General features: G+C 34.5%; 2 protein-coding genes across 2 annotated transcripts; both read left to right on the plus strand.

Moving 5' to 3' along the window:
• The first annotated feature begins 7,026 nt into the window (after positions 1-7,026).
• LOC115725589 (probable E3 ubiquitin-protein ligase XBOS32) lies at positions 7,027-12,035 on the plus strand. The gene is made up of 10 exons (XM_030655165.2): positions 7,027-8,469; positions 8,566-8,625; positions 8,714-8,785; positions 8,877-9,052; positions 9,168-9,328; positions 9,806-9,864; positions 9,963-10,009; positions 10,410-10,550; positions 10,849-10,937; positions 11,229-12,035. The coding sequence occupies exons 1-10, from the start codon at positions 8,275-8,277 to the stop codon at positions 11,774-11,776; spliced, it is 1,548 nt and encodes a 515-aa protein (XP_030511025.2). The 5' UTR covers positions 7,027-8,274; the 3' UTR covers positions 11,777-12,035.
• Positions 12,036-21,085: 9,050 nt separating this feature from the next.
• Positions 21,086-22,597, plus strand: LOC115724479 (DNA-directed RNA polymerase I subunit RPA12). Its single transcript, XM_030653769.2, has 2 exons — positions 21,086-21,243; positions 21,783-22,597. The coding sequence occupies exon 2, from the start codon at positions 21,853-21,855 to the stop codon at positions 22,201-22,203; it is 351 nt and encodes a 116-aa protein (XP_030509629.1). The 5' UTR covers positions 21,086-21,243; positions 21,783-21,852; the 3' UTR covers positions 22,204-22,597.
• The last annotated feature ends 5,004 nt before the right edge of the window (positions 22,598-27,601 follow it).

Here is a 27,601-nt window from a genome sequence, read left to right on the forward strand (position 1 = left end):
AATCATACATACCCGTGGTCCTAGGTAACCCGACCACAAAATCCATCGTAATATCCTCCCATTTCCATTCTGGTAGGGTTAGAGGCTGCAACAACCCTGCTGGTCTCTGATGTTCAGCCTTGATCTGCTGACAAGTGAGGCATCTCGATACGAATTCTACCAAATTCTTCTTCATACCGCTCCACCAGAAGTACGGTTTCAAGTCTTGGTACATCTTGGTGGTGCCGGGATGTAGAGAATATGGAGTAGAATGAGCCTCCTCAAAGATCTCGTTCCTCAAGTCCACACTGTTCGGGACACAAACCCTGGCTTTATACAAAAGCATTCCACTGTCTGACACTGAAAAGTCTTTGGCCTGACCAGCCAATACCTCATCTCGGATCTTCATTAACTCCGGATCTGACGTTTGAGCAACTTTTATTCTTTCTAACAGATCAGATTGCAGCGTTAAGTTGTGTAGCTGACCTACCACAAACTCAATGCTGGACCTGACCATATCCTCTGCTAGCTGAGGTGAGATCTGAACCATGCTAGCTACTTGCCCGGGACCCTTTCTGCTCAGGGCATCGGCCACTACATTGGCTTTCCCGGGATGGTAGAGGATCTCACAATCGTAGTCCTTCACTAATTCCAACCAACGCCTTTGTCTCATGTTCAAATCTTTCTGAGTAAAGAAATACTTGAGACTTTTATGGTCGGTATAGATCTCGCACTTCTCACCATACAAGTAATGCCGCCAAATCTTCAGTGCAAAAACCACTGCGGCTAATTCTAGATCATGAGTCGGGTATCGCTGTTCATAATCCTTTAACTGACGGGAGGCATAAGCGATAACCCGATCGGCTTGCATCAATACGCACCCCAAACCCTGTTTGGATGCGTCACAAAAGACCACGAACTTTTCCTTGTCCGAAGGCAAAGCTAGTACCGGAGCAGTAATCAACCTCTGTTTCAGCTCCTGAAAACTAGCTTCGCATTTATCTGACCAGATAAATCGCTGATTCTTCTTTGTAAGCTCGGTTAGGGGCATTGAAATTTTGGAGAACCCCTCCACGAACCTACGGTAGTACCCAGCTAATCCCAAGAAGCTTCTGATCTCTGTCACTGTCTTCGGTCTCGGCCAATCCCTGACGGATTCGATCTTCCCGGGATCCACCTTGATCCCGTCCTTACTCACTATGTGCCCTAGGAAGGACACCTGAGACAACCAGAACTCACATTTCTTGAACTTGGCGTAGAGTCTATGTTCTCGAAGTCGTTGCAGTACCATCTGAAGATGTAACTCATGCTCCTCTTCTGACTGAGAGTACACGAGGATGTCGTCGATAAACACAATCACACAGATGTCGAGGAAATCCTTGAATACTCTATTCATCAGGTCCATGAATGCTGCAGGAGCATTGGTTAGTCCGAATGACATAACCAGGAACTCGTAGTGTCCATACCTAGTGCGGAAAGCCGTCTTTGGAATGTCCTCCTCTCGGATCCTCAACTGATGATAACCCGAACGGAGATCAATCTTAGAAAAGACCGTCTTCCCCGAAGCCGATCGAACAAGTCATCGATCCTAGGTAATGGATATTTATTCTTCACCGTCAGCTTGTTCAACTCTCTCGTAGTCGATGCACATCCTCATAGATCCATCCTTCTTCTTCACGAACAAAACCGGGGCTCCCCAAGGTGACACACTGGGCCGAATGAACCCTATGTCAAGCAACCCTTGGAGCTGAATCTTCAATTCCTTAAGTTCAGCTGGAGCCATCCTATACGGGGCTTTAGAAACCGGATCCACCCCTGGTGCCAAGTCAATCACGAAGTCAATCTCCCTCTGAGGTGGTAACCCTGGAAGTTCTTCGGGAAAAACGTCCAGAAATTCCCGAACCACACTGATGTCCTCTGGCCGAATGGTGTCTGGCCGAGTGGTGTCCACCACCACGGCCAGAAACCCAAAGCACCCACCGTGCAATAATTCTCTCGCTGACATAGCCGAGATCACCGGGATCCGAGATCCCTGAACCGAACCCACAAATACGAACGGTTCTTCACTTTCCGGTTGGAAGACCACCATCTTCCTCTTACAATCAATGCTCGCCGAATATTTAGATAGGAAATCCATTCCTAAAATAATATCAAATTCGACTAAGCTCATCTCTATCAGATCAGCGCTTAACTCTCTACCATCTATCCTGATTGGCATAGACCTAATCCACCTATTGGAGATAACCAATTCTCCGCTGTGTAACGGGTTCCAAACCCTGACTCATATCTATCAAAGGGTCTACCCAACTTACTAAAGACTCTGGCCGCCACATAAGAACGGGTAGCCCCAGAATCAAACAGCACTGAATAAAGCGAGTCGTTAATAAAAATCTGACCTGTAACAACTGATGGGCTGGCATCTGCATCAGCCTGCGTGATCGCGAATACCCTGGCTGGAGTGGGCATCGCTGGAGCTCTCGGTGCCTCCGGCGGGCCCGGGGACATTCCCTCTTGAAGTGCCGGGCATGCCACAATGAAAGCATCCCCGCCCCTTGCACTCTCCCCGATGGTGCCTCTTGCGGATAGGGCACTCGGGGTAGGAGAATCGGGTCTCATTACCACCAGACGACTCCCTCTCGTTCGGTTCCCCCGAACCTCTTGTTCGACTCGAGCCGCCGGAAGCGATGGGTGCCCTCTTCCTGCGATCAATGGCCGAACCACTACTCCCCGCTAAATCCTGCCGGGGAGGGGTAGGAGCTCCGCCACCCACCGAGATCGGGCCGAATCCGACATACACCCCACCGCGCCCTCGGCTCGCGGTGCCTTCTCCACCATCCGAGCGTAGGTGGTGCTTGTCGTCGATGGTAATCATCAGGTCATGCCTGATCTTGGGATTCAACCCGTCCAGATACTTCTCCTTTCTGCTGAAGTCGGTCGGCACAATTCCCGAGGCTAACCTCGCCAACCGGTCAAACTGAGTAGTATACTCAGTGACACTCATGTTCTCCCGCTGGGTCAGGTGAACGAACTCTTTCCTCTTGGCGCTTCTAACCGCCTCATTGTAGTACTTTGCGTTGAAGAGTTCCTGGAACCTTTCCCAGGTCATGGTGGTGACGTCATGGATCTGAGACACCATGTCCCACCATACCAGGGCGTCCTCCTGGAACTGGAATGTGGCGCACACCACTCTGTCGTTGCCGGTGACACCCATGAAGTTCAGAATTCTGGTGATCACCGTAAGCCACTGCTCGGCTTTCGACACATCCGGACCTCCCAGAATACCGGAGGTGCTTGCTTCGAACCGCTCATATAAAGGTTCCAATCGTGGGCCGCCACTACCATCTCGGCACAGGCGGCGGGGGGCGGTGCCACCGGAACTGCGGCACCGGAACCGCAGGGAGCACCTGGCGTCTCAACCTACGAATCTCGAGGTCTTGCTCTTCGATCCCGGCTTGCATCTCCGCAAACCGTAACTCCCGTCGGGGCTCCCCGATCGGCCGGGAGCTCGGCGCCTGTGGCGGGTTCTCATCACCCCGGCCACGAGCCCTGCCTCGGGGACCTCTACCTCGGCCCCTAGCAGGTGGGGGAAACCGAGCTCCCTCTCCCTGATTCGACCCCACTGAGTTGCCTCGACTCCTGGTAGTCCGCCTGGCGTCCATCTAGTTAGAACCGCCTGCGAAACCAAGAGTTGGCATATCAGGTCGTATTCAAGGCGAGCTTACTAATGCCGCTTAATTTGGAAATTAGAAATGAAACATGCGCCTATTCTACTATCAGGCTACTAACATGCTTCCTAACAGCTTTTCTTTTTCATAATCGAATAAAATAAACTACTAAAGCAATAAAGGCTTGCGAACCGTGAACCGAGCTAACTGGCGATGATGATTGTACATGTCGTGACGATCTTCGGAAGACAACACAGCGGCTACGATACCAAATTGTAACACCCTAACTATCTTAGGCGTATTACGTGATTTTTAAACGTCTTTGTGCGGCTCGTTGCTAGTCAACGAGGTTTATGGAAAAACGTGATTAATTAAAATTTTGCTTTTTCATTAAACTTATAAACCATTTTGCAAAAAGACTCGGGATCCCGATTTATAAAAATATTTACAAACGTTTTTACTGTTCAACTTTTACATCAAAATAGAGTCGTCTAACGACAATTACAAAATCTCGCCCGTGCCGTCCCGAGGATCGTACGCTCCAGCCTAACCGCCCCGACATGTACAATCTCATAAGCTCGCTCACGGTCCATCAAGAATCGCCTTGCCTTTACCTACACATGCACATAAACCGTGAGTCGACGGACTCGCAAGAAAAGCATAATAATATCATACATAAAACCGACCGCCGTGTCCAACACGATACCGAGTCCCGCCTATCGCCATGTCCAACATGGTACCGAGCACTACCGCCATGTCCAACATGGTACCGAGTTTTGAACGTTCGGTGGACGGTACTATTGACACGTAACAACCCGATCGGCCGAACCGGCCATACTCCGCCGCCGGTCATACTCCACTGTACCGACGTGTTACTATATCCTCCCGATCGGCCGAACCGGTCATACTCCGCCGCTGGTCATACTCCACTGTACCGACGGGATACGTCAATAGCACGGAACCACCAACCAAGTGTCGGCTGATCGGCCAAACCGGTCATACTCCGCCGTCGGTCATACTCCACTCGTACCGACGTGACAGGTTGGGTGGTTCGAAGCCTAAATACATATCTAATGTAATCTAACAGGCTTCCTACATGCACGCTAAACATGTAATCTACATATGCATACCGTTATACTAATCTTACCCGGATTCCGATTTCAGTGTGCGGTCAACCCGACCGGAACCGAAGCCGAACGGCGGACATCGGCTCCTAAACCATAAAAACCACAACGCTATAAGAGACATGCTAAATCACTTCCCGGACTAAACTCGAAACTAAAAGTTTCCCTATCGATAAAAAGCATGGCAATACCCCTAAAAACCCAAAAACGAGGAAAACTAGGGTTCGAAAATCCCCCATCCGAAGAGGTTGCCCAACCGAATTCCGGTTACGGGAAAATCTAAACCCCCATCCGAATTCCGGATGCACAACCGGAATTCCGGTTCCTCGCAGGCAGCAACCATAAAATTCCATAACTCGACCAATTTAACCCCAATTGATCCCAAACTTTCCAGACCTGTTCTATATACCCTAAAGAACAAATCCAAGGCAACAAACCTACCCAGAAACCACACATACAAATTTTGCCATTGGAGCTCAAGCTTTGAGTTCCAAACTCAAGCTTGAGCAAACCACCTAAACAAGCATGCAAACCCACATAATTCAACATAACTAAGCATAATCTAGCCTCTGCAAACTAACAAGAACAACAAGAATAAACACGTAACATAAACACAACACTTTCCTTCCAAAATTCATACTTTTTACATAAAAACAACAAAGCTTAGCTCAATCTAACTATCATGCTTCAAAACAACCTAAATTAACTTCAATCTAACAAGCTTTAAACTCAGAAATTAACCTCAAATTACAGCAGCAAGAATCACATAGAAAACCAACATGCATTTCACATTTTCACACATTTTCTTCAAGAAAAACAAGTAAGAATTAAAGCCAAGAGTTACCTCAATTAAAAATTACTATGATCTTGCTAAAAACAACTTGAAATCAACAAGAACTCCAGCCCTAGCTGCTCCCCAAGCTTGGCCGAACAAGAGAGGAAAAGAGAGAGCTTTGTGTGTGTGTGTTTGGAATTTTTTAACTTTTTGACTAAGTGTGGAAAATAAATGAAACTAAAGCCATATAATACCATTTCATTTCAGCCAAATAATCACATAAATAATTATTTAATTTCCATTTAAAAAAATCACATAAGACAAAATATCATTGGGGCAAAAAGACCATTTTGCCCCTCCATACTAAAACCACATAAAAATCACTAAAGGGGTATTTTTGGGACATTCTAAATTCCCGGCCATTCCCGACATTCCCAATGTCTAAAACCCGTCCCCAAAATACTAACATACTAAGTTGTGATTTCTACTGAGCCAAACGCCGCGTTCCAAAATACCGGACACCGGAAATGCGAAATAAAAACTACCGATAACATACTCATGCATATCTGAATTCCATAATAAATTATTTAAATGGCTATAAATAATTTCCTGATTAACATAAATAACTGCTAATTTCCAAATTAACTAAGCGGGCTTTACACCCGTGATCCGTTAGGGGAAACACCGGGTAAGTTGTGCAATCCCACACCGCCTGGGGAAGGTCAAGTGGGATGATTCTGAGACTGTGTAGGTATGGGACTACACAGTTGAAGAGAGCTTAAATGGATTGATTGGTACTACCTATGTCAACAAGGTGCATCTTGTTTTTCGGTAGCCCATCTCGAAAGAACTCCACAGTTAAGCGTGCTTGGCCTGGAGCAATTTCAAGGATGGGTGACCTCCTGGGAAGTTTTCCCAGGATGCGTGTGAGTGAGGACAAAGCACGCTGGAAACACTTGTGTTGGTCTGTAGGATCAGTCATCAATCCAGGAAGCAGCCAGAGTGGCGTACTCGTGTATAAGAGCCATTAGTCCGTGGGTGTAAGGGCCCAATGGAGGCTTGAAGCGGGGACGTTACACAATCTATAGGGCCGGCTTTGATTATGTCCAAATCTTCTTTTAATAAATTTAAAACAGAATTCGTATTGATGAAATTATACAAAAAATTATAATTTTACAAATATTAAATACTTAATTATGCCACAAAAAAATAATTAAATTTATACTCGTTAGAAACACAAATTTTAGATACTTTTACCAAAATTATGCATAAATAAAATAGCAATCACTTTTCTAAAATACTTGAAAATTTTCTATTTCAATCAAACATAAAAATGAACAACACCAAATTTGGATTGGTCAAAATAAAAAAAATAAAAAAACACCACTCCAATCAATCCAAATCATATTAAAACAATAAAACATCCTCTGTTTTACTCATTTCACAAGTTAAAAACAAAATATTTATTAATAATTGTAGACTTTGTGAAGGAAATTGACTCATTTAGGGTTTAGCAGAGCAGAGAGAATAATAAAGAGCTGACCTTTATTCATATACTATTTTAATGGCTTTTGTGAGTAAAAAATCAATCTTTAAAGAGTTTTAAGAGAGAGAAATGAAAAAAAGGAAGAAGCCAACTACCGAGTTGACTGCGTAATAATATCCAATCATGGAGACACGCTTTTCTTGCTGGCTGTTGTTTGTTGAGGTTGAGATTAAGGACGAAGATGAATATGATGGTGCTGTAAATAGCCAAAATAAAAAACATTAAACACCCTTTCCTTATTTATTTATTTATTATTAAATTTAATTTAATTCCCCATTTTTATAGCCATATTTTATGAGATTATTCCTCTTGTCTGATCCATTCCATTCCATTTTTACTACTCTCTCTCTCTGTACATCTATCTATTATTCTTTCTTGGCTGGATCATTTGATATATGTAAAACCAAAGGTGTTATTCCCATCTGGGTTTTTTTTTTCTTCTTTGTAGATTTTGATTCTCCAAATGGGTACTGGAGATTCTTACTTTTGAGTGGAAATCTCGATGTGGGTATTCTCAAGATTTCATTTTTAAGGGGAATATCTGGGGACCAGGAGAAGATTCTAAATTCTTTCATGACTGGTTTCAGAGATTAGGATTCTCTATTTGAGAAAAAGTTTTGGAATTGATCAGTCTTCTGACTATTTTGTTTGATATGACATTTTTGTGAGTTTCATTGGAAAAGAGATTGGATTTCTCTCTTTTGTGTTTTTTTTTTTATTTTTGGTTTCTCGAAGTTGACGATATTAATTTATTCATTAACTCATTTGACATTGTTGTCAAAATCTTTTCTTCTTCTTCTTCTTCATTCTCTGTCTGTTGTTTTGTTTTTTTATTCAATTAGAGAACACATTGTTCTCTCTCTTTCGTTAGGAATTATATGGTTAGTGAGGTCCTAACCGATGTAACCAAATAGCTTTCTTATGTACGAGGAAAAAAAATATTAAAAAGAAACTGTTGTGAGAGGGTGGTTACTGGTTTGGTGCAAAGGAAGAATTTTGTTACACAAAAAGGTTACTTTTTTATTCATATTTTTTTAGTACCCTTTATCTAAAACTTTTGGGATGGATTAAAGAAGTGGTTGTTGGTGTTCTTCCCTTTTGATGTTCCATTCAAGAGATATAAGGAGCTCTTTCTTTCTACTCAGCCAGAAGAAAGCTTTAATACCATAACATAACCATTACTCAATGAAATTTCTAAGCATTGTGGGGAATTCCTTTGGATGTTCAGCATCTGGGGAACGTTTAGTTTCAGCTGCTAGAGATGGTGATCTCCAAGAAGCCAAGGCTTTGTTGGAATGTAATCCAAGGTTGGTTAGGTACTCCACTTTTGGTGTTCGAAATTCTCCTCTTCATTACTCTGCAGCTCAGGGTCACCATGAGGTAGTTTCTGCTATGATTGTTCTTCATATATACATACATATATATAGGAATGTTTATGTTTGGATTGGTAGTGATTGTATATCTCTATGTTCTTAGGTAGTTTCTCTGTTGATTGAGTCTGGAGTAGATATTAATCTGAGAAATTATCGTGGGCAGGTAATATTCAAACCTTTTCAATATGTATTTAGATTGCTTTTATCTCATGAAAGATTAAAGACTTGTGTTTTTACATTTTGGTGTATAGACTGCTTTGATGCAAGCTTGTCAACATGGTCATTGGGAAGTTGTTCTGATTCTCATTCTTTTCAAAGCTAATGTAAGATTATTATTATCATCATTCCTTGCAAAGTTTTATTTTGATTGATAAGATTGGTGATGTGATGAGTTTCTTTGCAATCTAACTATAGATTCACAGAGCTGATTATCTGAATGGGGGTACTGCTCTTCACTTAGCCTCTTTGAATGGTCATACTCGGTGTATTCGCCTTCTCCTGGCTGATTATATTCCTAGCTCCCCAGTTTTCGGTAAAACGTTGAGGAAAGCTGTAGACAAGGAAGAATCTAATCCAGATTATTATAAGAAGTAAGTTGTTTCTCTCAGATTATCACTGTTATCTTTAAATATTTTCCAATGTGTTCTACTTGAGCTTGAGCAATCTCATTAAGTTGATTTCTTGTTCCTGTTTTGTGTACACTAGTGCTTTGTCTCAGATTATTAATAGCCCTGCTGATGGAGGGGTAACTGCTCTACATATGGCTGCATTGAATGGCCACATTGAAAGTGTACAATTGCTTCTAGATCTAGGTGGTTCGGTTTCTGTAGTAACTGTGGAAGACGGAACTACAATCGACCTAATCGGTACTTAATCAATTATACCATTTTTCTTGCTTGGAAATCAACTGTAGTCCTTTATGTGAACAATTATGTTGTATCCATTCTTTTAGTGAGCATAGATTGGCTTTGAAATATCAATTCTCGGGTTCTTTCCTGGTAAACTTTGCAGTATCTCTTGATGCAAAATTCAATGTCAAAAGTGTTCTCATTGCCCCTTTTAAATCTTAAGAAATGATTTCAAACCTGCCTGCAGAACTTTCGGGTTTTCTACAATGTATATGTTCCTGCATACTTGTTAGTATGTCTTTTCAATTTTCATTAATTTATATCATCTCTATAGTTCAAATCATAGTTCATGATGACTAAGTATTATGTTCATCCTTTCTGTTCTTTTCTTATTTTTCATAATCTAAGGAGGAGTATTCTGACCCTCGGCTCTCAAGTATGAGCTTTCTTACTGAACTACATCGTATAAAAAGCGACCCTATTGTCACTCTGCAGGTGCCGGAAGCACAGCTCTACATTATGCTGCATGTGGTGGAAGTGCACAATGTTGTCAAGTGAGTATTTAATGATAAATAAAGTTAGTTTATTTTAACTTTTCTCTGGGAATTTTTGTTGTAATTTTAATCTTTTCAAATATATTATTGCTATGCAGATTTTGATAGCCAGGGGTGCCAGTTTGATTGCTGAAAATGCAAATGGGTATGCAGTTCTCTTTTTCCCTAGTTTTGTTGTTTCGAAATCAATCCATGTATTTTTCCACTGCATGTGCTAACAAACCACGAATGCATCACTAAGTACACGGCGACACACTCTTGCTGATGTCTAATCAGAAAAATGAATCTGAGATATGTTGTGCCTGTATTTGATCGGTTCGATACAGCCCAATTCTTGTGTCTTAATTATATAATCAGCTGACAGCTTCCGTGGATTGTGAATGCCATCATAATACATGATGTGGATTAGACTTTGGTTTTAAAGTCTAAGCGTGCAGTAACATTAAAACCTGAGATTGAAACATGTTTAAGCATCCCGCCAGTTTGTAATCTTTAATCTTTAACCAACTTTATATGTACTAATGTTTTATTTGATTGTCTTAAAGGTGGACACCGTTGATGGTTGCACGTTCGTGGCATAGAAATTCGCTTGAAGAAATCCTAAGCACGCAGCCACCAATTCAGTCTCAAATTTCTCTATCGCCTTTCCTGTCTCTACCCCTTATGAGCATTGTCAAAATAGCTAGGTGAGTGAAGTTATACAAATGAAGATTTCCTATTCTTACTATAGAAAAGAATCCTTTTTTATGCATATTAAAATGTTATTTACTAAACTAGGATTATGCTTATCCCACAATATGTTGCGAGTATCGTCGTATTGTTAGAACATTGTTCTTGTTTACAAATCCCATATAAACTATCTCTTGTTCCTTGGGTTCTGGATTTGCCTTACCATTTTCACAAGTTTGATATAATTTTACGATTTTTGATGATATTAAACTTGATGTTTAAATTAACTTTGTTATTCCTTTTTGCCATTTGCAGAGAAAGTGGATGGAGGAATGGTGATACATTGACATGCCAGGATCCATGTGTTGTTTGCCTAGAAAGACAGTGCACTGTTGCTGCAGAAGGTAAGCTTGTTTTCGAAAACTATTTTCAATCGCTTTTGAATAAGATTTACGATTTGCTCTAAGGGCCAACCATAAATTTTCCAACCCCTTGATTAGTTGAATCTTGGTAGTGATTAGAAATAATGGATGATTTAATTTACCTTGCTCTGTTTTCTTGTTTGGTATGAAACAAACTTGTTAATCATCAAACAGATCTTCATAAATTTCTTACATATTCAAAGCTAATGATTTCAAAATAAGTATTTTGTTTTCCTTTTTGGACACAAAATTGACAAAACTCACACCATACAGGCTGCGATCACGAGTTCTGCACTCGGTGTGCCTTGTACCTTTGCTCCACAAATTGCGTGACAACAGTGTCTAATGGACCACCGGGCTCAATCGCATGTCCTCTATGTCGTAATGGCATAGTCTCATTTGCTATGCTACCAGGCACAAAACCAACAAGAGTAAGGGAAATCGCGAGAACAAGTTTGTCCCTAACATTTTGCACATGCACAAGTGAGGCAGCACTAGCAGCTGCTGACTCCTCCTCATCCCTAACAACACCATTTTGCAAACCCGAGTTTCGTTGTGCACGAATCTCCCCTCTCGGATCCTCTTTCAGATCCTTGAGTTGTCAAAGGTTCCCATCAATGAAACTCAATTCGAGCTTTTGTATGGGCGCCCCTGATGTCAGTCCTTCGCTTATTCCTGGCGATTTAGATAGGAATTTGCAAAGCCAGTTGGCAACTCGGTGTTCAAGATCGAGCTTTAGGCGATCGAGTTCTCATTCGGAAGGCAGAAGATCATGGTTTTCTGCACTCAATCAGTATGTAACAACCAGTAGTGGCTGCTGATTAGTTGCCCTCTAAAAACTCTTGTTTAGTTAATCATTTTCAATTTCTTCTCAGGTCTATTATCTAAGATAATAGCTGCCATTTTTCTCTAATAACAACTATATCATGTGTGTGTATATATATATATTTATATTTAAATTATTAGAGTCTCCAAAAGGCAACATAGTTAGCTATAGCTGATTTGGGAGACTCATTTCCCAGTTGGGATTTTTTACAAAACAATTTCATTTTCATTCAAGAATAAAGTTGAGTTTCTATATAATCATATTACATGTACATTATTTTATATTTGGCTAATCTTTCTATTTACACAACTTTAATGTTGAAATAAAATAAATAGAGTTCTATCTCAAAATCAATTGACAATAGAAAAATAGAAGAAGTAACTCATTCCTCTCATATATTTTACAATTTTTCCACATTAGTAATGTGGGACTATCTAACATTTAGAAAACCATCACCCTTCATTAAAACGTAAATAAGTACCTAAAATTTTGAGTTTGTAGTTCGTAAAATTATAATTTTTGTCTAATTTTATTATAGAAACTTTGTATCCATTTAAAATAATGAAAATTATAGTTTTAGTAATGGTAGTTACTTTATATCACAAAAATTACTAAATTTATATTAATTACAAATTCAAAATTTTGAATACTTGTACTACAATTATTCCTTAGTTAAATTCCATTGAAAGTTTATCATTTTCCAAACAAGTTCTTATATGTTTTTATTCTTGAATAAAATTGTGATCATATCATATATATATATATACATATATATAATTAATGTACATTTTTCTTTCCATCTACACAGCTTTAATGTACTGAAAAAACCATCATGGTTCATTAAATTCCATTGAAATTTTACCAGTTAAAACAGTCTGTGTAACTTTGATGCATGTGATTTGTTTAAAGTACACATTTTTCTTTTTAATGATTATATTTTAACATTTACTGTTTTTGTTCATGTGAAGCCTCTATCTATCTCTTGGCTTAGTCTATTGTCTTTTTCAGTGTTTTTTTTAATGAACACAGTACTTATATGACCTATTCCATTTTCATGAAACAATGAAACAACTACGTATTTGGCTTTGTTTTATTTCAGCTTTTCTTTTAAAAAAAAATGTCCTTTTCAATATCTTATTTTTATTAGTATTCTTTTTATCAACACTAATAATTTTTTGTATTATTATAACAAAGAAATTATATAATTATTCTATACTTGTATATAATATAAATTTTAATGCATAATTGATTAATTTTTTTTTTAATTCATATGATATTTTTTCCATGTACAAAGATAAAAAAAAATTAACAGAAATACAATGAAAAATTACATTTTAATTATAATATTGAATAAGTATACAATTTTAAGTTGAGATATATTACAAAGCTCAGGAGGAATAAATGCTAATAATAAAAATGAAATTCATGGCTAAACTACCACTAAATATTATAAACTAAAATAAAAATAAAATTACCAAAAATCTATACACTAATCTAACAAAGCCTTGCAAGATCAAGAAAAAAAATAATAAAAAATTAAAAATAAATAAATATTATAAGCTCAGTTAGGATAGCACCGTCACGATTTATTTCAAATAATCACTAATTTTGTTTCCAAAATTACGATAACAAGTCCAAATCGAAAGCTCGAAAGAAGAAGAGGAAGTTAAGGTTAAGCTCATGGTAGTGTTATTATTTTGAAAAGGTTGAAAGGAGATGATTGTTGTACTAAGAAGAGACAACATTGAGAAAGTTTTGATGAAATGAGATGACATGAAGAATAGAAGAATGTATATATGGTAAAATTATGAAGAGGAGATCGAGTTTTGATGGAAGTGATGTAAATGGGAGAATTGAAGAGATAGATAGATAGATAGAATTGAGATTGAGAATGTAGTGAATTATGTGAGTGTTAAGAGTTTAGATACTTATATAGAATGGAAATTGGAAAGAGAAGAGAAGAGAATATATAAATAAATAAATAAAAAAAGTATATAGGTAGGTAATAATAATGGTGATGAGTTAACTTGTCACTGATATTATCTGATATGAGCAGTGTTAGTGTAGTGGGTAGTACTAGTAGTAGTAGTAGTACTCTGCTCTCATTTCTCACCTGTCATAATCTTTTAACTTCTCATTCACGTAAATATACCAAAGAATAAGAAGCACAGGCAGGGGCTCACTCCTTTTACTCCTATGATTAAGAGATTGTTATTCGATACTAGTTGTATCCAACACTTTTTATAACTGACACTCTACGATTGGTTATCAATATTTTTTGCTACTTAATTACACTGATAATAGTATAACATCAAAAAAAAAAAAGTTACTAGGCACTAATAATTTATTTTAACAAATTTTTACAAATAATTATTAATTCATTAATTTCTCTTTTTCTTTTTTTTTTTTCCTTTTTCAAAAGAAAAGAGACAAAAATAATGAATACTATTTGATGAAAAGAGAGAAAGACTCTTCAAATATAGACTACTACTTACTTCAAATAGTAGCTAGGTGGGTTGGTTCTTCAACTATGAAAAATATACATCTCTCAATATTTTTTTATTAACTTATTCTCTTATTTATGGGGAGTGTTTATTATGCTTACAACATAATTTTTATAAATTTTTAAAAAAATTGTGCATAGCTTTTGTGCTAAGAATACATTTAAGTTTTTTGAACTCGCGTAGTAAATTAAAATATCATAAACTTTATTTTTTGTATTATAAACTACTTAGAATTTTTTAAAAATTTATAAAACTGATACTATAACTATTATGAATACATTCATAAAAAAAAATTGAGAAAAAAATATTCCAATATATGATTTTAAATGTAAAAATTGACTAAAAAAATTATAATTAGCACTTATGTTGTTCTTAATAAATGAGAAAACTAATCTTCAACTTTCTATAAGTCTAATAATAACCCTTTCTATTAATCTGGCTATAAAAAAAAAAATTGAATAAGTAATAAGCACAAGTGGTTTCTAGTATCTTATATCGTTATTATTATATAATTTAATGTAATAAGTTTTATAAAATATCATTAACTAATTGTAAAGCGCTACCTCAAAGTAGTATTATAAAGAGCATCTCCAATGAAGATTGATTTTTAATAATTAAGTACTTCAAAAATATAACTTATGCATTATTTTATTGAGTATTTAGAATAAAATTGTGTAAGGACCAACAAGACAACTATTTTTTAGATGCCCTCTAGCAATGCTTAATTTGAATTTGAAAACTGATCTGGTTTCAATTGTGGGCCCACATACAATTTATTAAAAAATATATTTTTTTTACTATTTATATGAACACAAAAATTTGGTGAAGGCCATATGGTCTCATCTCCTCAGTCCATCACTTTTATTATTCGTATGTAAAATTTCCCCTTTCACTCTTTTTTTCTTTTTTCCCTATAAATCCAAGTGAATGATGTGAAGTACTACTATCTTTTCAGACAAAATTCCCAAATAAACATGTTTACTAATTAATTAATAAGGAAAAAGAAAAACGATAAATGTAAGTTATATAGTACTGCATATGATTTATAAATTTTACTACTCAAATTTTTACATGTATCTTTTAAATTTTTTTGATTGTTAAGAATTTTTATATATGGGTCAATTCTCTACTATTTATTTCATTTGGGACAATATCCACAACATTTCTTCTCAAGATGATGGCTATTTTTTGCTCATCAATCTTGAACCGTATCAGAGTGGACATGGTCACTATCTGTATAGGTGCAGATCGGATATGATCACTTGCCCGCAAGGGATATGGCTCTGATACCATGTTGAGAATTATGGGGTTCCATCTCAAAACTAATTGGCAATGAGTGGAGTAACCCATGTTCTTATATATGGCTCTGTGGGACAATATTCTCCTAGAATCCACTCCGGGTCGGAGGAGCGAAAGCACAAGGCCAGTTCTCAAGGATCCTCCGATATGCTATGCAAGTGGTAGAAGTGGTGCTATTAATTCAGTGCTAAGTGTTACACGTTCTCCAGGTCCGAAGGGATCCAGTACCCAACTACCGACTCCTCCCGGAATTGCGTTATCGGAGCCGAGCCAGGAATGGCCGTTAGTGGACACCCACCACTTTTCACCGGTTAGAGAGGCCCCATGGTCCTTATTAAAAAGGACTTTTCGCCTTCGCGCAAGCAAGCGCGAGAGAAGCAAAGTAGACGCTTTGCCAGAAGCAAGACGAGGGCTGTCGTAGAAGCTTCGCTTCCCCCGACCGACTAAAATACAACGCGACCTACTTTGATTCAAAAGAAAGGCGAAGGGTTTGGCAACAAGCAAACGGCTTTCTATCATAGTTGCAAGGGTAGCTTAAGAGACTTTCTCAATAGTATAAGTGGACCTCTCAAAGGTATAAGTATACATTAGTCTTGCTGGTTCGGTCTTTTTCTTTTATTGTTTATATGCCCACATTGAATAGTTTTGAAGCGCTGTTCACGCTCAAAACTCCTCCGACACGAGTCCTAGTCGTTGCGCTGCGGTCCGTTTCCCGGCTTCTGAGTAAATCAGTCGTAGGTCAGGTTTATATATAAGACCTGATGGGTTCTTGCACATGCTTGCTTTCCAACATGAGCTTCTTCTGAGCCCTCAACATGGCAAATGAAGCCAATCTTCTTGGTTGGTACGGACCAGCTCGGGGCTTGCTTTCGTAGGGTCCAAATGGAAATGGAAGGCTTTTCCCCTATTAGAGAAGGAAGCTATTGAGATTATTAAGTCAAGAGTTAAATCTAACAAACATGAATTAGGAGGGTACCCTTTAGTACATGCATACTCTAATTTTTAGTGACAAAGGTAAAGGGTTAAACCAAACCAAGCAAGCAAATGGGGTTCAAAGGTTGAAAAAAGGGAAATAGTTAAATTAGTTTAGTTTTGTCTTATATGTAGAATATGTGATAACACAAGACATGCATGAATATTGAATGGTACTTAGAGTTGCAGATATAGGAGGATAATAAGATATATAGACTCCCCAACAAAATCTTTTGGTTCATCTCAAGGAGTTTGGGAAAGAACATACACCAGCTTTATTTGCATATGTGCCAAACAAAAAGCTGCATAAATATATAAGACAAGTAATAAAGAGAAGACAACTCGAAATAGAATTAATTCATATTCTACTAGTCTCATCTCTACACTACTCCTCATATTCTTCTTTCCCACTACACTACACTACACACCACATTATCACTTTATTAAACACTAATCATATCTATGGTTTCTAATAACTTATTTAGTTCATTCCTAAATTTATGTATAAGAAAAAAAGTGTGTCACCTTTAATTATTATTAAAGGTCATTTAATATATTGGTGATAATATAAAAAAAATATTATTTTTTAATTACTATAAAAATTTTACTTATAGTTAAAAGTAAAAAAATTATGACTAATTATAAATTATTATTCTTACGTTGTGACTAAAAATATTAATCACAAAAATCACAATTTGTTGTGACTAAATATTCTTTTAGTCACAATACTTATTGTGACTAAAATTAAATCAATAATAACTTATTATTTAAATACTATGTTTAATAATAAGTAATTTTTTGTTGTATTCACAAATAAATTTTCTTTATGTTTAATTATAATCACTAAATTTTTTATTTTTTTTTTGTAGTGAATAATTTTCTTTATGTTTACATAATGACTATAATATGGTAAATAAATTAGGTAATTTTTTGTAAAAATAATGAATCATAATAATTAGTAATATTATAGTAAATATTATTATAAACATAATACTTATTGTGAGTTAAATTTATCAAAATATTATATTTTGTGCCAAATTTTTGTATAACATTTAGTAATTGACAAATTTAACACATTATTTAGAACATTATTAGAGTAATATTTTTTTTAAAATGTGTTAAATATAACAACACATAATTTTTTAAAAATAATACAATAGATAGTGTAAATTTTTTGCTAAATTTAATATAATTTTTAACATGTGTGAAATTTAAACCGCACCACTGTTAAAGAATTCAATTTTATGAAAATAGAATATAAAAATATATATATAGACTATATTTATAATAATGTATGAAAATATGCAGTAAAATGAATATACAAACGTACGTAGTAGTTCTGATGAAAAGGGGGAATTATTCTAATCTGGCAAAGCCAGACTATCTATATATATAGCTTACTGTTATTTACACATCAAAACTCATATCACACGTTATAATCAATTGTTACAACGTTCTTGATGGGACTACACACATTTTTGTATTAATTAATTTAAATTAATTAGTATTAGGGTACGTATTACGTAAGACAAAGAGCAATGAAAATTGATGGGTCAGTGACTCAGTTGTTACTGCTGACACATATCAGATGAGCACATTTTTCTAGTTTTAACTTTACATATATTCTTATATCTTATTAATATTTTTAATTCTTTCTATATTTTAGTGTTTGGATTTTATCAACATTGGAATGGACACTATTCATTAAACTAAAGTCAAACTTTGTAATTATTAGGGTGTACTATTGTGCTCGAAGAATAGAAGCATTTTCATTCCTTATATATCTCCTTCTCCACTTCATGTCACCAACATTATTTCATTTCTTTTCTTTCTAATACTATTTTGAAGACAAATAATAACACATAAATAACATATAATTTGCAAACTTAACAGTGTATTAAGATACTTTTAACAAGTGAGAACCTTTGAGAACAGAGTTAATTCTTATCATCTTGGCTTGTTTATGAATATTTTATTTTAGGTTAATTAAGAATTTTTTTTTTTGAATGTTTGTGACAGTCAGTAGTCTTGTGATCCGTAAGAAGAAATATTAGGTAAGCTGTGCAATCCCACATCGCCTGGGGAAGGTCAAGTGGGATGACTCAGAGATTGTGTAGGTATGGAACTACACGGTTGATGAGAGCTTAAATAGATTGATTGGTACTACTTATATCAACAAGGTGGATCTTGTTTTTCGGTAGCCCATCACGAAAGAACTCCACAGTTAAGCGTGCTTAGCCTGGAGCAATAGTATCGGTGATCTCTTGGGAAGTTTTCCCAGAAAGCGTGCGAGTGAGGACAAAGCATGTTGGAAAACTCGTGTTGGTCTATAGGGCCAGTCATCAATCCATAAGCAGCCAGAGTGGCTTACTCGTGTATAAGAGCCATTATTCCGTGGGTGTAAGGGCCCAATGGAGGCTTGAAGCGGGAACGTTACAAAATGGTATCAGAGCCTTGACCCAGCCGGAAGTGTGGTCGACGAGGACGTCGGACCCCGTAATGGGGGGTGATAGTGACAGTCATCAGTAGTCCCGTGATCCGTAAGGGGAAATACCGGGTAAGCTGTGCAATCCCACATCGCCTGGGGAAGGTCAAGTGGGATGATTCAAAGATTGTGTAGGTATGGGACTACACAGTTGATGAGAGCTTAAATGGATTGATTGGTACTACCTATATCAACAAGGTGCATCTTGTTTTTTGGTAGCCCATCACGAAAGAACTCCACAGTTAAGTGTGCTTGACCTGGGGCAATTTAAGGATGGGTGACCTCCTGGGAAGTTTTTCCAGGAAGCGTGCGAGTGAGGACAAAGCACGCTGAAAACACTCGTGTCGGTCTATAGGGTCAGTCGTCATTCCATAAAGCAGCGAGTGGCGCACTCGTGTATAAGAGCCATGATTCCGTGTGTGTTAGGACCCAATGGAAGCTTGAAGCGGGGACGTTACAATTTTAATGTGTATCAAATTATGCCTCTTAAATTTATAAGATCGTTAAAAATGTCCCCTGAACTATTGAGATTGTTAGATTTAAGGACTTTTGTCCAAATTTAGTAAAAAAAAGTCAAACATAGATGAAAGTTCAAGGGACATAATTTAGTACATGTCAAACTTCGATGGGCATGATTTGATAGATATCAAAGTATGAGGAGCATGGTTTAGTACATAAACAATCACTAAAATAGTAAAATTGAATGAAATTATACAAAAATCCTTAAATCTAACAATTTAAATAGTTCATGTAGAATTTTTAACGGCCTGAAAAGTTCACAAAGCATGATTTAGTACATGTTAAAATTTAAGGAGTAAAAATCTTAATTAGTCTTTATTTTATTTTAAAGAATAACAAGTTGGACTTTTCTTTTATTTTACTAGTATCCAATAGACTAAAGTGATTCAAATTTCATGTAAAATCTACTTTTTTTTAGCTCAGAAAATTTATATAATTTTATGAAACCACATGCTATAGCTCAAATATATTAGTTTAACATTTAGATATTTTCTGACAACGTGTAAGAAATAATTATAATTATAATTATTAATAAAAAAATATTTTTATAATTAAGGTGATTTGCGGTCATACTCTCTAATATTTCAATTTGTATACTGTTAACCTCCTATTTTTTTTATTTTAAGACAACACTCCTTAACTTTATTTTTATTTGCAAATTTAAAATATCAATTAAATTTCACGATTAAATAGAAATTATTTAAAATAATGTTTATATTTGAATAATTAAAATTACTTTACATATAGTGACAATCTTGGTTGACATTTAATGTTATTAATTGATACCTCAAAATTACAAATAAAAGTGAAGCTAATGGGATATTATCACAAAAATAAAAAATCACATTAACTATATACAAATTAAAACATAAGTGAGTTTAACCGCAAATTACTCTTATCATTGAGATTTTTTTAATGTATTTTTAAAATTACTTTATATTTTAATCATATATTTAAGGATTTTTTATAAAAAAAATTGAATTTTGAATCAAAATTTACAATTTTACTGCCACACGATTTTTTTTATAAAAATACTGTTTTTATGTAAAACAACCATAAAATAACAAAACAGAACAATTAAAAATAACAATGGAACAACTAAAAAACAACAGTGGAACAACAGTAAAAACTCAATATATGTATTTTTTTCAAAAAAAATACAATATTTTGAAAAAAAAAAAAAAATCTATCTTATAGTAAAGAAAAAGTTATAAAATTTCAGTGTAAAAATCTTATATTTAAGGAGTAAGTTGAAAAATGCCTCTTTTATTCATCAATTAATCAAATTTACCTCTAATTTTATATTTATTTGAAACATACCTCCTTTTATATGTATTGTACCCAAAATACCCTTACATAAGAGAATCACATGAAGAAGTGACAGAGATAAAATTGGTACAATATTTAAAAAAAGAAGTAAAAATGATAGATTTTAAAAAAAAAAGGTAAAAATAAAAGAGGACAATATAAAAAAGGTATAGAGTGTAATTTCGTCAATATTTAATAGAAGGCCGTTTTGTTTATTATCAGCCCATTACTCTATGTTTTGTTCCCTAAAGCAGAGCCCAAGCCCAGCCCACTACATTAGGGTTTCACTCTCCCTCTCTTCTGTCTCTGCACATGGTTTCACTCGGTGATGCAAAAGAAAAATCCAGTCTTTTTCTGCTACACTCAACAATTGAGGTACACTTCTTCTCTTATTCATGTTGTTTATCAATAAATTTTACAAATTGGATCTCAATTATATGATAGATATATGTATATTTGTGTTAATATAATTCTAGAAACAGTTTTGGGATTTGGTTAGTGCAAGAGAAAGCTTTGCTTTTGATCGTTTCTACCAAGATTCGAATTTATGTGGTGCTATCATAGTCAAAGTACTTAAATACACCTTTGAATACATTGTATTAATTCTAATTATAAGATAGTTTAGAAAGAAAAACAGGAATATGTTTTTGTATTGATTAATGTTAAATCATATATTTGGAAAATTTGTTACCTTTTTTGCAAGTTTTATAAGTGTTCTGGGTTTGTTTTCCAATCTGTAAAATTAATAATTTTGTATATTGTTCTGCATGAATACATATATGTAAAATCTTGTTTACACTCAAATTGTATGTTCATATGCTCTATTTGTTTGGTTCATAATGGCTTTAAGAAAATAGCCAATTAATTATACTAAATCTAAATCCCTCATGTGTGGCAATGATTTGTTTTATTAGAACAACCTTGTTTGGAGATTTCAACACTCAAACCCCTAAAAGAAAAAAAACACAGTAGCTGAGAGCTTTAATGGCTTATTCTAGAGGGAGGGATTTCATGTTCTGCGATTTGTGTGGAACAATGCTAGTTATGAAATCAGCTAGGTATGCCGAATGTCCCTCTTGTCAGTTTAGGCGAAAAGCCAAAGATATTCTTGGAAGAGAAATATCTTACACTGTCACTGCTGAGGACATTAAAAGGGAGCTAGGGATATCACAAATTAGTGAGGAGAAAGTCGAGCTATCGAAAATCAAGAAGAAATGTGAAAAATGTGGTAACGATGAAGCTTCGTATTATACCAGACAGATGAGATCAGCCGATGAAGGGCAAACTACATTTTACACATGTACCAAATGTCTTCATCAGTTTCAGGACAATTGAATCATGTTTTTGGTAGTAAGATTGATACCCGAAAATTGAAGATTGAGATTAGGGTTTAGGCTTAGTTTTTAGGTCATTTGGCCACTTTTGTTTGAATGGAAAAGATGGTATCTGTTTTGGATAGGAAGGGGGGCATATTTTGATCTTGTAAATCAAAATATATCTTATTCTTTCAATTTTGATCTCTCATGCTCATTCTATGCAAGTGTTTTACCTAATTTCAAGGAAATTTTCTATACAATTAAGTTACATTGAAGAAAAACATGACCCAGTTTCTATTGTAAGGGCACAAATGAATCACTTGAGACAATTGCCCATGTTTTCATACTATTGAGGATCTTGACATAACTTATAATTTTTGATAGTTAGTTATTTTACAAGTAATTTTATTAAATGAATTTGTGTGTTTATAAAGGTTCTCTTCAGTTCTAAATATTCAAAACCCTTGCCTTTTGTTGGTTACATCTATTCAGTATACATTTTCTTGGAAACTAATTTTATGGTAGATAAACAAAAGTATGCACAATGTATATTTTTAGTTGCATAATTAGCTTTTGGTTAATTTTGTAGATATTTTACTCATAATAAAATTATTTTTGTGTAAACATAATATTTATACATGTATTAAGATTTAGAATAAAATTATTTTTTTAAAAAAGAAAACTACAAAACTCACCCTAAAGAGCAATAACTCTCAAAAAATGAAGAAGATGGGAATATCATTAAAGATTTATGACATCAGCCATTAGATTAATACAATTTGGGTAAGAAACACTCATATGGAAGAGAGCCAAATTACAATAAATAATGAGTAAACAAACATTACCATTGTATTTAGTTATATTCTTAATTTTTATTTTAGTTACGTATATATTTAATTGTATAAATAGTTTTATTTATGTTATTCAATAAACATCATATTTTTCATTAGAGAATGTTTCATTTAAGTGATATTTATATATATATATATAAAAAAAATATGATAATATTCAAAATTTGTTGTTAATTATAACTTTAGTTTAGTCGTAATACTTTTAATTTTGTAATTTTTTTTCGATATGTGCCATGGTTTAAATTTGAAATGCAATGTTAAAAAAGGCACAATTAATATAAGATATAAAAGATAATACAAATATTTGGAATTTAAATTTAAATTGTAATATTTTAAAAAGTAACAGCACTTTCAGTTATATAGCCACATTTAATATAACATAGAGATATATATTTTTTGATATGCTAAAATTATTTTTTGAACAAATATGCTAAAATTATTAATTGTAAATAAATACAATTATAAATAATAAATATATTTTATTAAGATATAATTATTATATAGAGATATTTTCTTAATACGAGACTTATAAAGTATAACACTAATTACAATTTAAAAGTTATTATTATTTATAACTGATCTAAATTGAGATTCTTTTTATAATAATTAAAAATTATTATTGAATAGAGTATTCTTAGATAAAAAGTCTACCATACTATATAAAATTTTAAGAACAATAAATTAGGCGTAAAATGTTATGAAGATGTATCAAAATCAAACCAATTATAAATTTTTAAAAATTAAAAGAAAATAATGTAAAGTTTTGAAAATTTGAGAGAAAATGGTTGTTATTAGCTGATTCTTCTAATGTTTTGAGACAGTGAAGAGCATAGTGTAAGATTTGTATCACTCTTTATTTTTTTAGATTCGCATATAATTAAATTGTTCATTTTTTATTAATAATTTTTTTATGACATTTTGAACAAATTGGCGATATTCTTACAGAAATAATTTTAAATATTTTTTGAAAACCTATATTATAATATAGAATATGTAACAAATACAATACATAAAATTGCATTTTTATGAAATATTTTACTGACCGAATTGTAAAATGGGAGAATATTTTCTCCCTCATGTCTCTGAACATAATAGCGTCTAAGTTTTTTGAGTTTTTTGCGGCTAAATCCTCTTAACTATCACTCTACTTGCATTTAACCCTGTAAGTTTAAATTTTTATGCTAAAATCCTTCAAACTACTTAACTGTTTATAAATTTAAGGTGTCATCCACTATTATTATTATTTAAAAAAATATTTCAAATTTTATAATATTTTTTTTCTATTTTTATAATTTTATTTAATTTTAAATAAATTTTGAAAATAATTTTTAAATAATAATATTCAGTATACCAATATAAACACGTGTACAAGAGTATGCACATAAGCAGTCTATTGTGGTAGTTAATCGGATAACACCTTAAATTTGCTACTAGTTTCGTAATTTAGAAAGTTTAATCGTCAAAATTTGAGCTTAGAGAGTTAAATGCAAGTAAAATGATAGTTGAAAAGGTTTAGCCGCCAAAAATTCAAATTTTTTATATTATCTTCGAATTTTACATATATGTCATAGCTCTAAAAATGTATTTAGAAAATATTAGTGTCAAACATTATTGTTAGTTTGCCAATTAAGTTTTTGATGTAAATAAAAGGCTTGTATAGCAATCACTTTTTTTTAGGAGAATGTGTTAATATTAAACAATAACGTTAGACCTCTAGGTCATTACAAAGTAAGTTCGAAGGTATGTCGCTAACATCAAAATAGCCATATCGATTGTGGATCAAAGTCCACTTAGCCACAATATGGGCTACAAAATTACAAGATCGAAAAATATTAAGAAAAATACAACTCGCAAATTAATAAGAAGTACTTAAATAGTGACTTGAGTAATTTACAATTTCCCATATGGACTCCACTCTAGTAAGAGAGTTGATTACAATACGAGAGTCACTTTCAACAATAACAAAATTGCACTCCTTCTCTGTCGCCTTCTCCAAAGCCAAACAATAAGCAACTGCCTCACCGCAAAGAGCATAAATAAAATCAAGTCGTGGCGTAACTGCCCAACAAACCATCCCCTTATGATTTCTAGCAACAAAAGTAATGCACATATACTCCATCCCCACTCTAACATCACAATTCAGTTTGAGCCAGTTAAGCGGGGGATGACACCAAGCATCCATTCGGGTGGGAGTATGAGTTGGAATGATAACATCTCTATAATCTGTGTAACAAAACAAAATAGTCAATATTATGTTTAATGTTATCCAAATTATCATTATGTACATTATCATTTCGCGCCCAACAGATAGTGTCCACCACAATAGAGGCATATAGAAACGCCTCATCCACTTCAATGCCCCTATCTTTTAGACTCTAAATGAACTTAACCCTATCCCACATACGGATACTCGAGTCTAAAAGAGGAAAAATACCCCACGGGAAGGACCGCCATAAGTGATAAGCTGAATTACACCGAAGGAAAAGATGCTCCATAGTTTCATTCTCGCTTCCACATATAAGGCACAGGGGGTTATCAATACGAAATCTAGCGGTCAAAATGGAACCGACTGGAAGCGCGTTTGAGAGGATACTCAACCTCAAAATCTTATTACGCTTTAGAATTTTACTATTCCAGAGGGAGGGCGAGATTACACAGTGTGGAGCCCGATCAAGGGTCTGGATTAAATAAGTAGAGTTGTACGAGAAATTACCACTCCTTTCTCTAGTCCAAACCCAAGAATCGCTTCCCCTCCCTAAAGGTTTTCTCCCTTTCAAAATGGCTGCAACAATATCATGATCAAACAAGTAGTTAAGTTTCTGGAGATCCCAATCCCCGTTCTCAGTCAGAAGGTCAGCAACCCAAACATAGTCATGCAAAGGATTAACACTGTATTTAGGGTAAAAATTGATACCATGAGTGACCCAAAGATCCTCTCAAATTTTGGTGTCCTTCCCATCAACAACCAACTTACAAGCACCTTTCTGAATTGTCGATTTAGCTTTCACTATATTTTTCCAAAAGCATGAGTCAAAAAGTGAAGGAAACAATTACCCCGCAAGTATTTCGCTTCTAAAATCTTACAACAAAGAGAGTTGGCTCCGATTAACATATTATATCCCAATTTAGCCAGAAAGGCCTGATTTATTTCATCAAATTTATGAAAGCCTAAGTTATCACAAGACTTTAGAAGACACAACTTATCCCAAACCTTAAGGTGGAGCCCATAATTCCCTTTTTCGAAATATCACCATAAATCTCTAACCATACCAACTATTTTAGCCACCATCCAACTGGAAAATTTAGTAGTTTACATGGTATACATTGACATAAAAAGGCCCACAGGGCACAGACTTCATTTTTGGCACTTCACACTTTGGATTGTCACAATTAGTTGTTTCATTACATTATATATATGTCTACGCTATAACTTACCTTCGCTTTTAATAATTAATTGAAAAAGAGCACACCCTTCTTTTTCTATTGTTATTTAAAAGAAAATAACAAATAATCAGTCACAGATTCACCATATGAATCTTTTTTATTTTTTAGTAAAATGATAATATTATTAAAAGGTATCTGCCAATAAGAAAAAAGCTTAAATAAATAATAATCACATTACCATATGAATCTTAATTCTTAGCAAATATATATAAAGTATAAGAAAATTATATTGTATATCTACTTTATTTTACGTTTATTTTTATATTATTAGAGATATACTAACTTTTATAAATGATCTTCCTATTATACCCCTTAAGTTAATGTAAACTATGTGTCAAAATTAAATAGAGAATAAATGTATATTGAACAACTCACTCACAAAAGTGAGTACATTTTAATGAAATATAATATGAGTATTTTTAGTTAATGGATAAAAAAAAAGTATTTCTTAACTTATGGCAAGTATATAAGCTGTAGTTTGAGTATTAATTTCATCCTAAATTGATAGGTCTCATGCAATTAATAAAGTTTCAACTTGTTCACCATCAAACACAACCTTCTCTACATAATAATAATAATATCAAGCTGTAGATGACAAGTTGAAATAAGAATTTAGGTACACTTTTATGTGTCCTAAAAAGATAAAATACTTTCTTTTCTTCTACTATGGTTGTCTAAAATGTATTTTCACCAGTCCACAAAGAAAGTAGAGACATTATGAAAAGTACAATACAATAAAATCAGAAAGACAATAGATGAAAACAACAACAATTATCAGAAAGACGAGGCAAACAACAATATTAAAAGTTCTTCTACTCTTTGATGAAATCTAGAGTTTGATACTTCATCCAGGAGAACAGAACTAAGTGCCAAAATATTGCCATCTAGTGTGAATGTGTAAGTTAATAAAATGAACTCTATATTTCCTCATTTGATAAGTAAACATAACAATAGCATATCATATGAATTACTCAACCAGGAAAGCTACAATGGCAACACTCAATAAATGATTTCAAAAACAAAGGGCCAACAGTCTTTGTGAAGTTACCCAATGAAAAGTTTGGCATGTTGTCTTGAGTGTTAACTCCATCCAACAACTAAGTAGTATTTTAGCTTGATATC

The sequence above is a fragment of the Cannabis sativa genome, chromosome 6 (genome assembly GCF_029168945.1).
Source record: "Cannabis sativa cultivar Pink pepper isolate KNU-18-1 chromosome 6, ASM2916894v1, whole genome shotgun sequence".
In the NCBI taxonomy this organism is placed as follows: domain Eukaryota; kingdom Viridiplantae; phylum Streptophyta; class Magnoliopsida; order Rosales; family Cannabaceae; genus Cannabis; species Cannabis sativa.

What these genes read in the sequence shown, in the direction of transcription:
- LOC115724479 (XM_030653769.2), top strand. Translation starts at nt 21,853, where the DNA reads ATGGCTTATTCTAGAGGGAGGGATTTCATGTTCTGCGATTTGTGTGGA.
- LOC115725589 (XM_030655165.2), top strand. Translation starts at nt 8,275, where the DNA reads ATGAAATTTCTAAGCATTGTGGGGAATTCCTTTGGATGTTCAGCATCT. An exon ending in CAGCTCAGGGTCACCATGAG is followed by an intron (nt 8,470 to 8,565) that starts GTAGTTTCTGCT and finishes CTATGTTCTTAG; the next exon opens with GTAGTTTCTCTGTTGATTGA. An exon ending in GTGCACTGTTGCTGCAGAAG is followed by an intron (nt 10,938 to 11,228) that starts GTAAGCTTGTTT and finishes CACACCATACAG; the next exon opens with GCTGCGATCACGAGTTCTGC.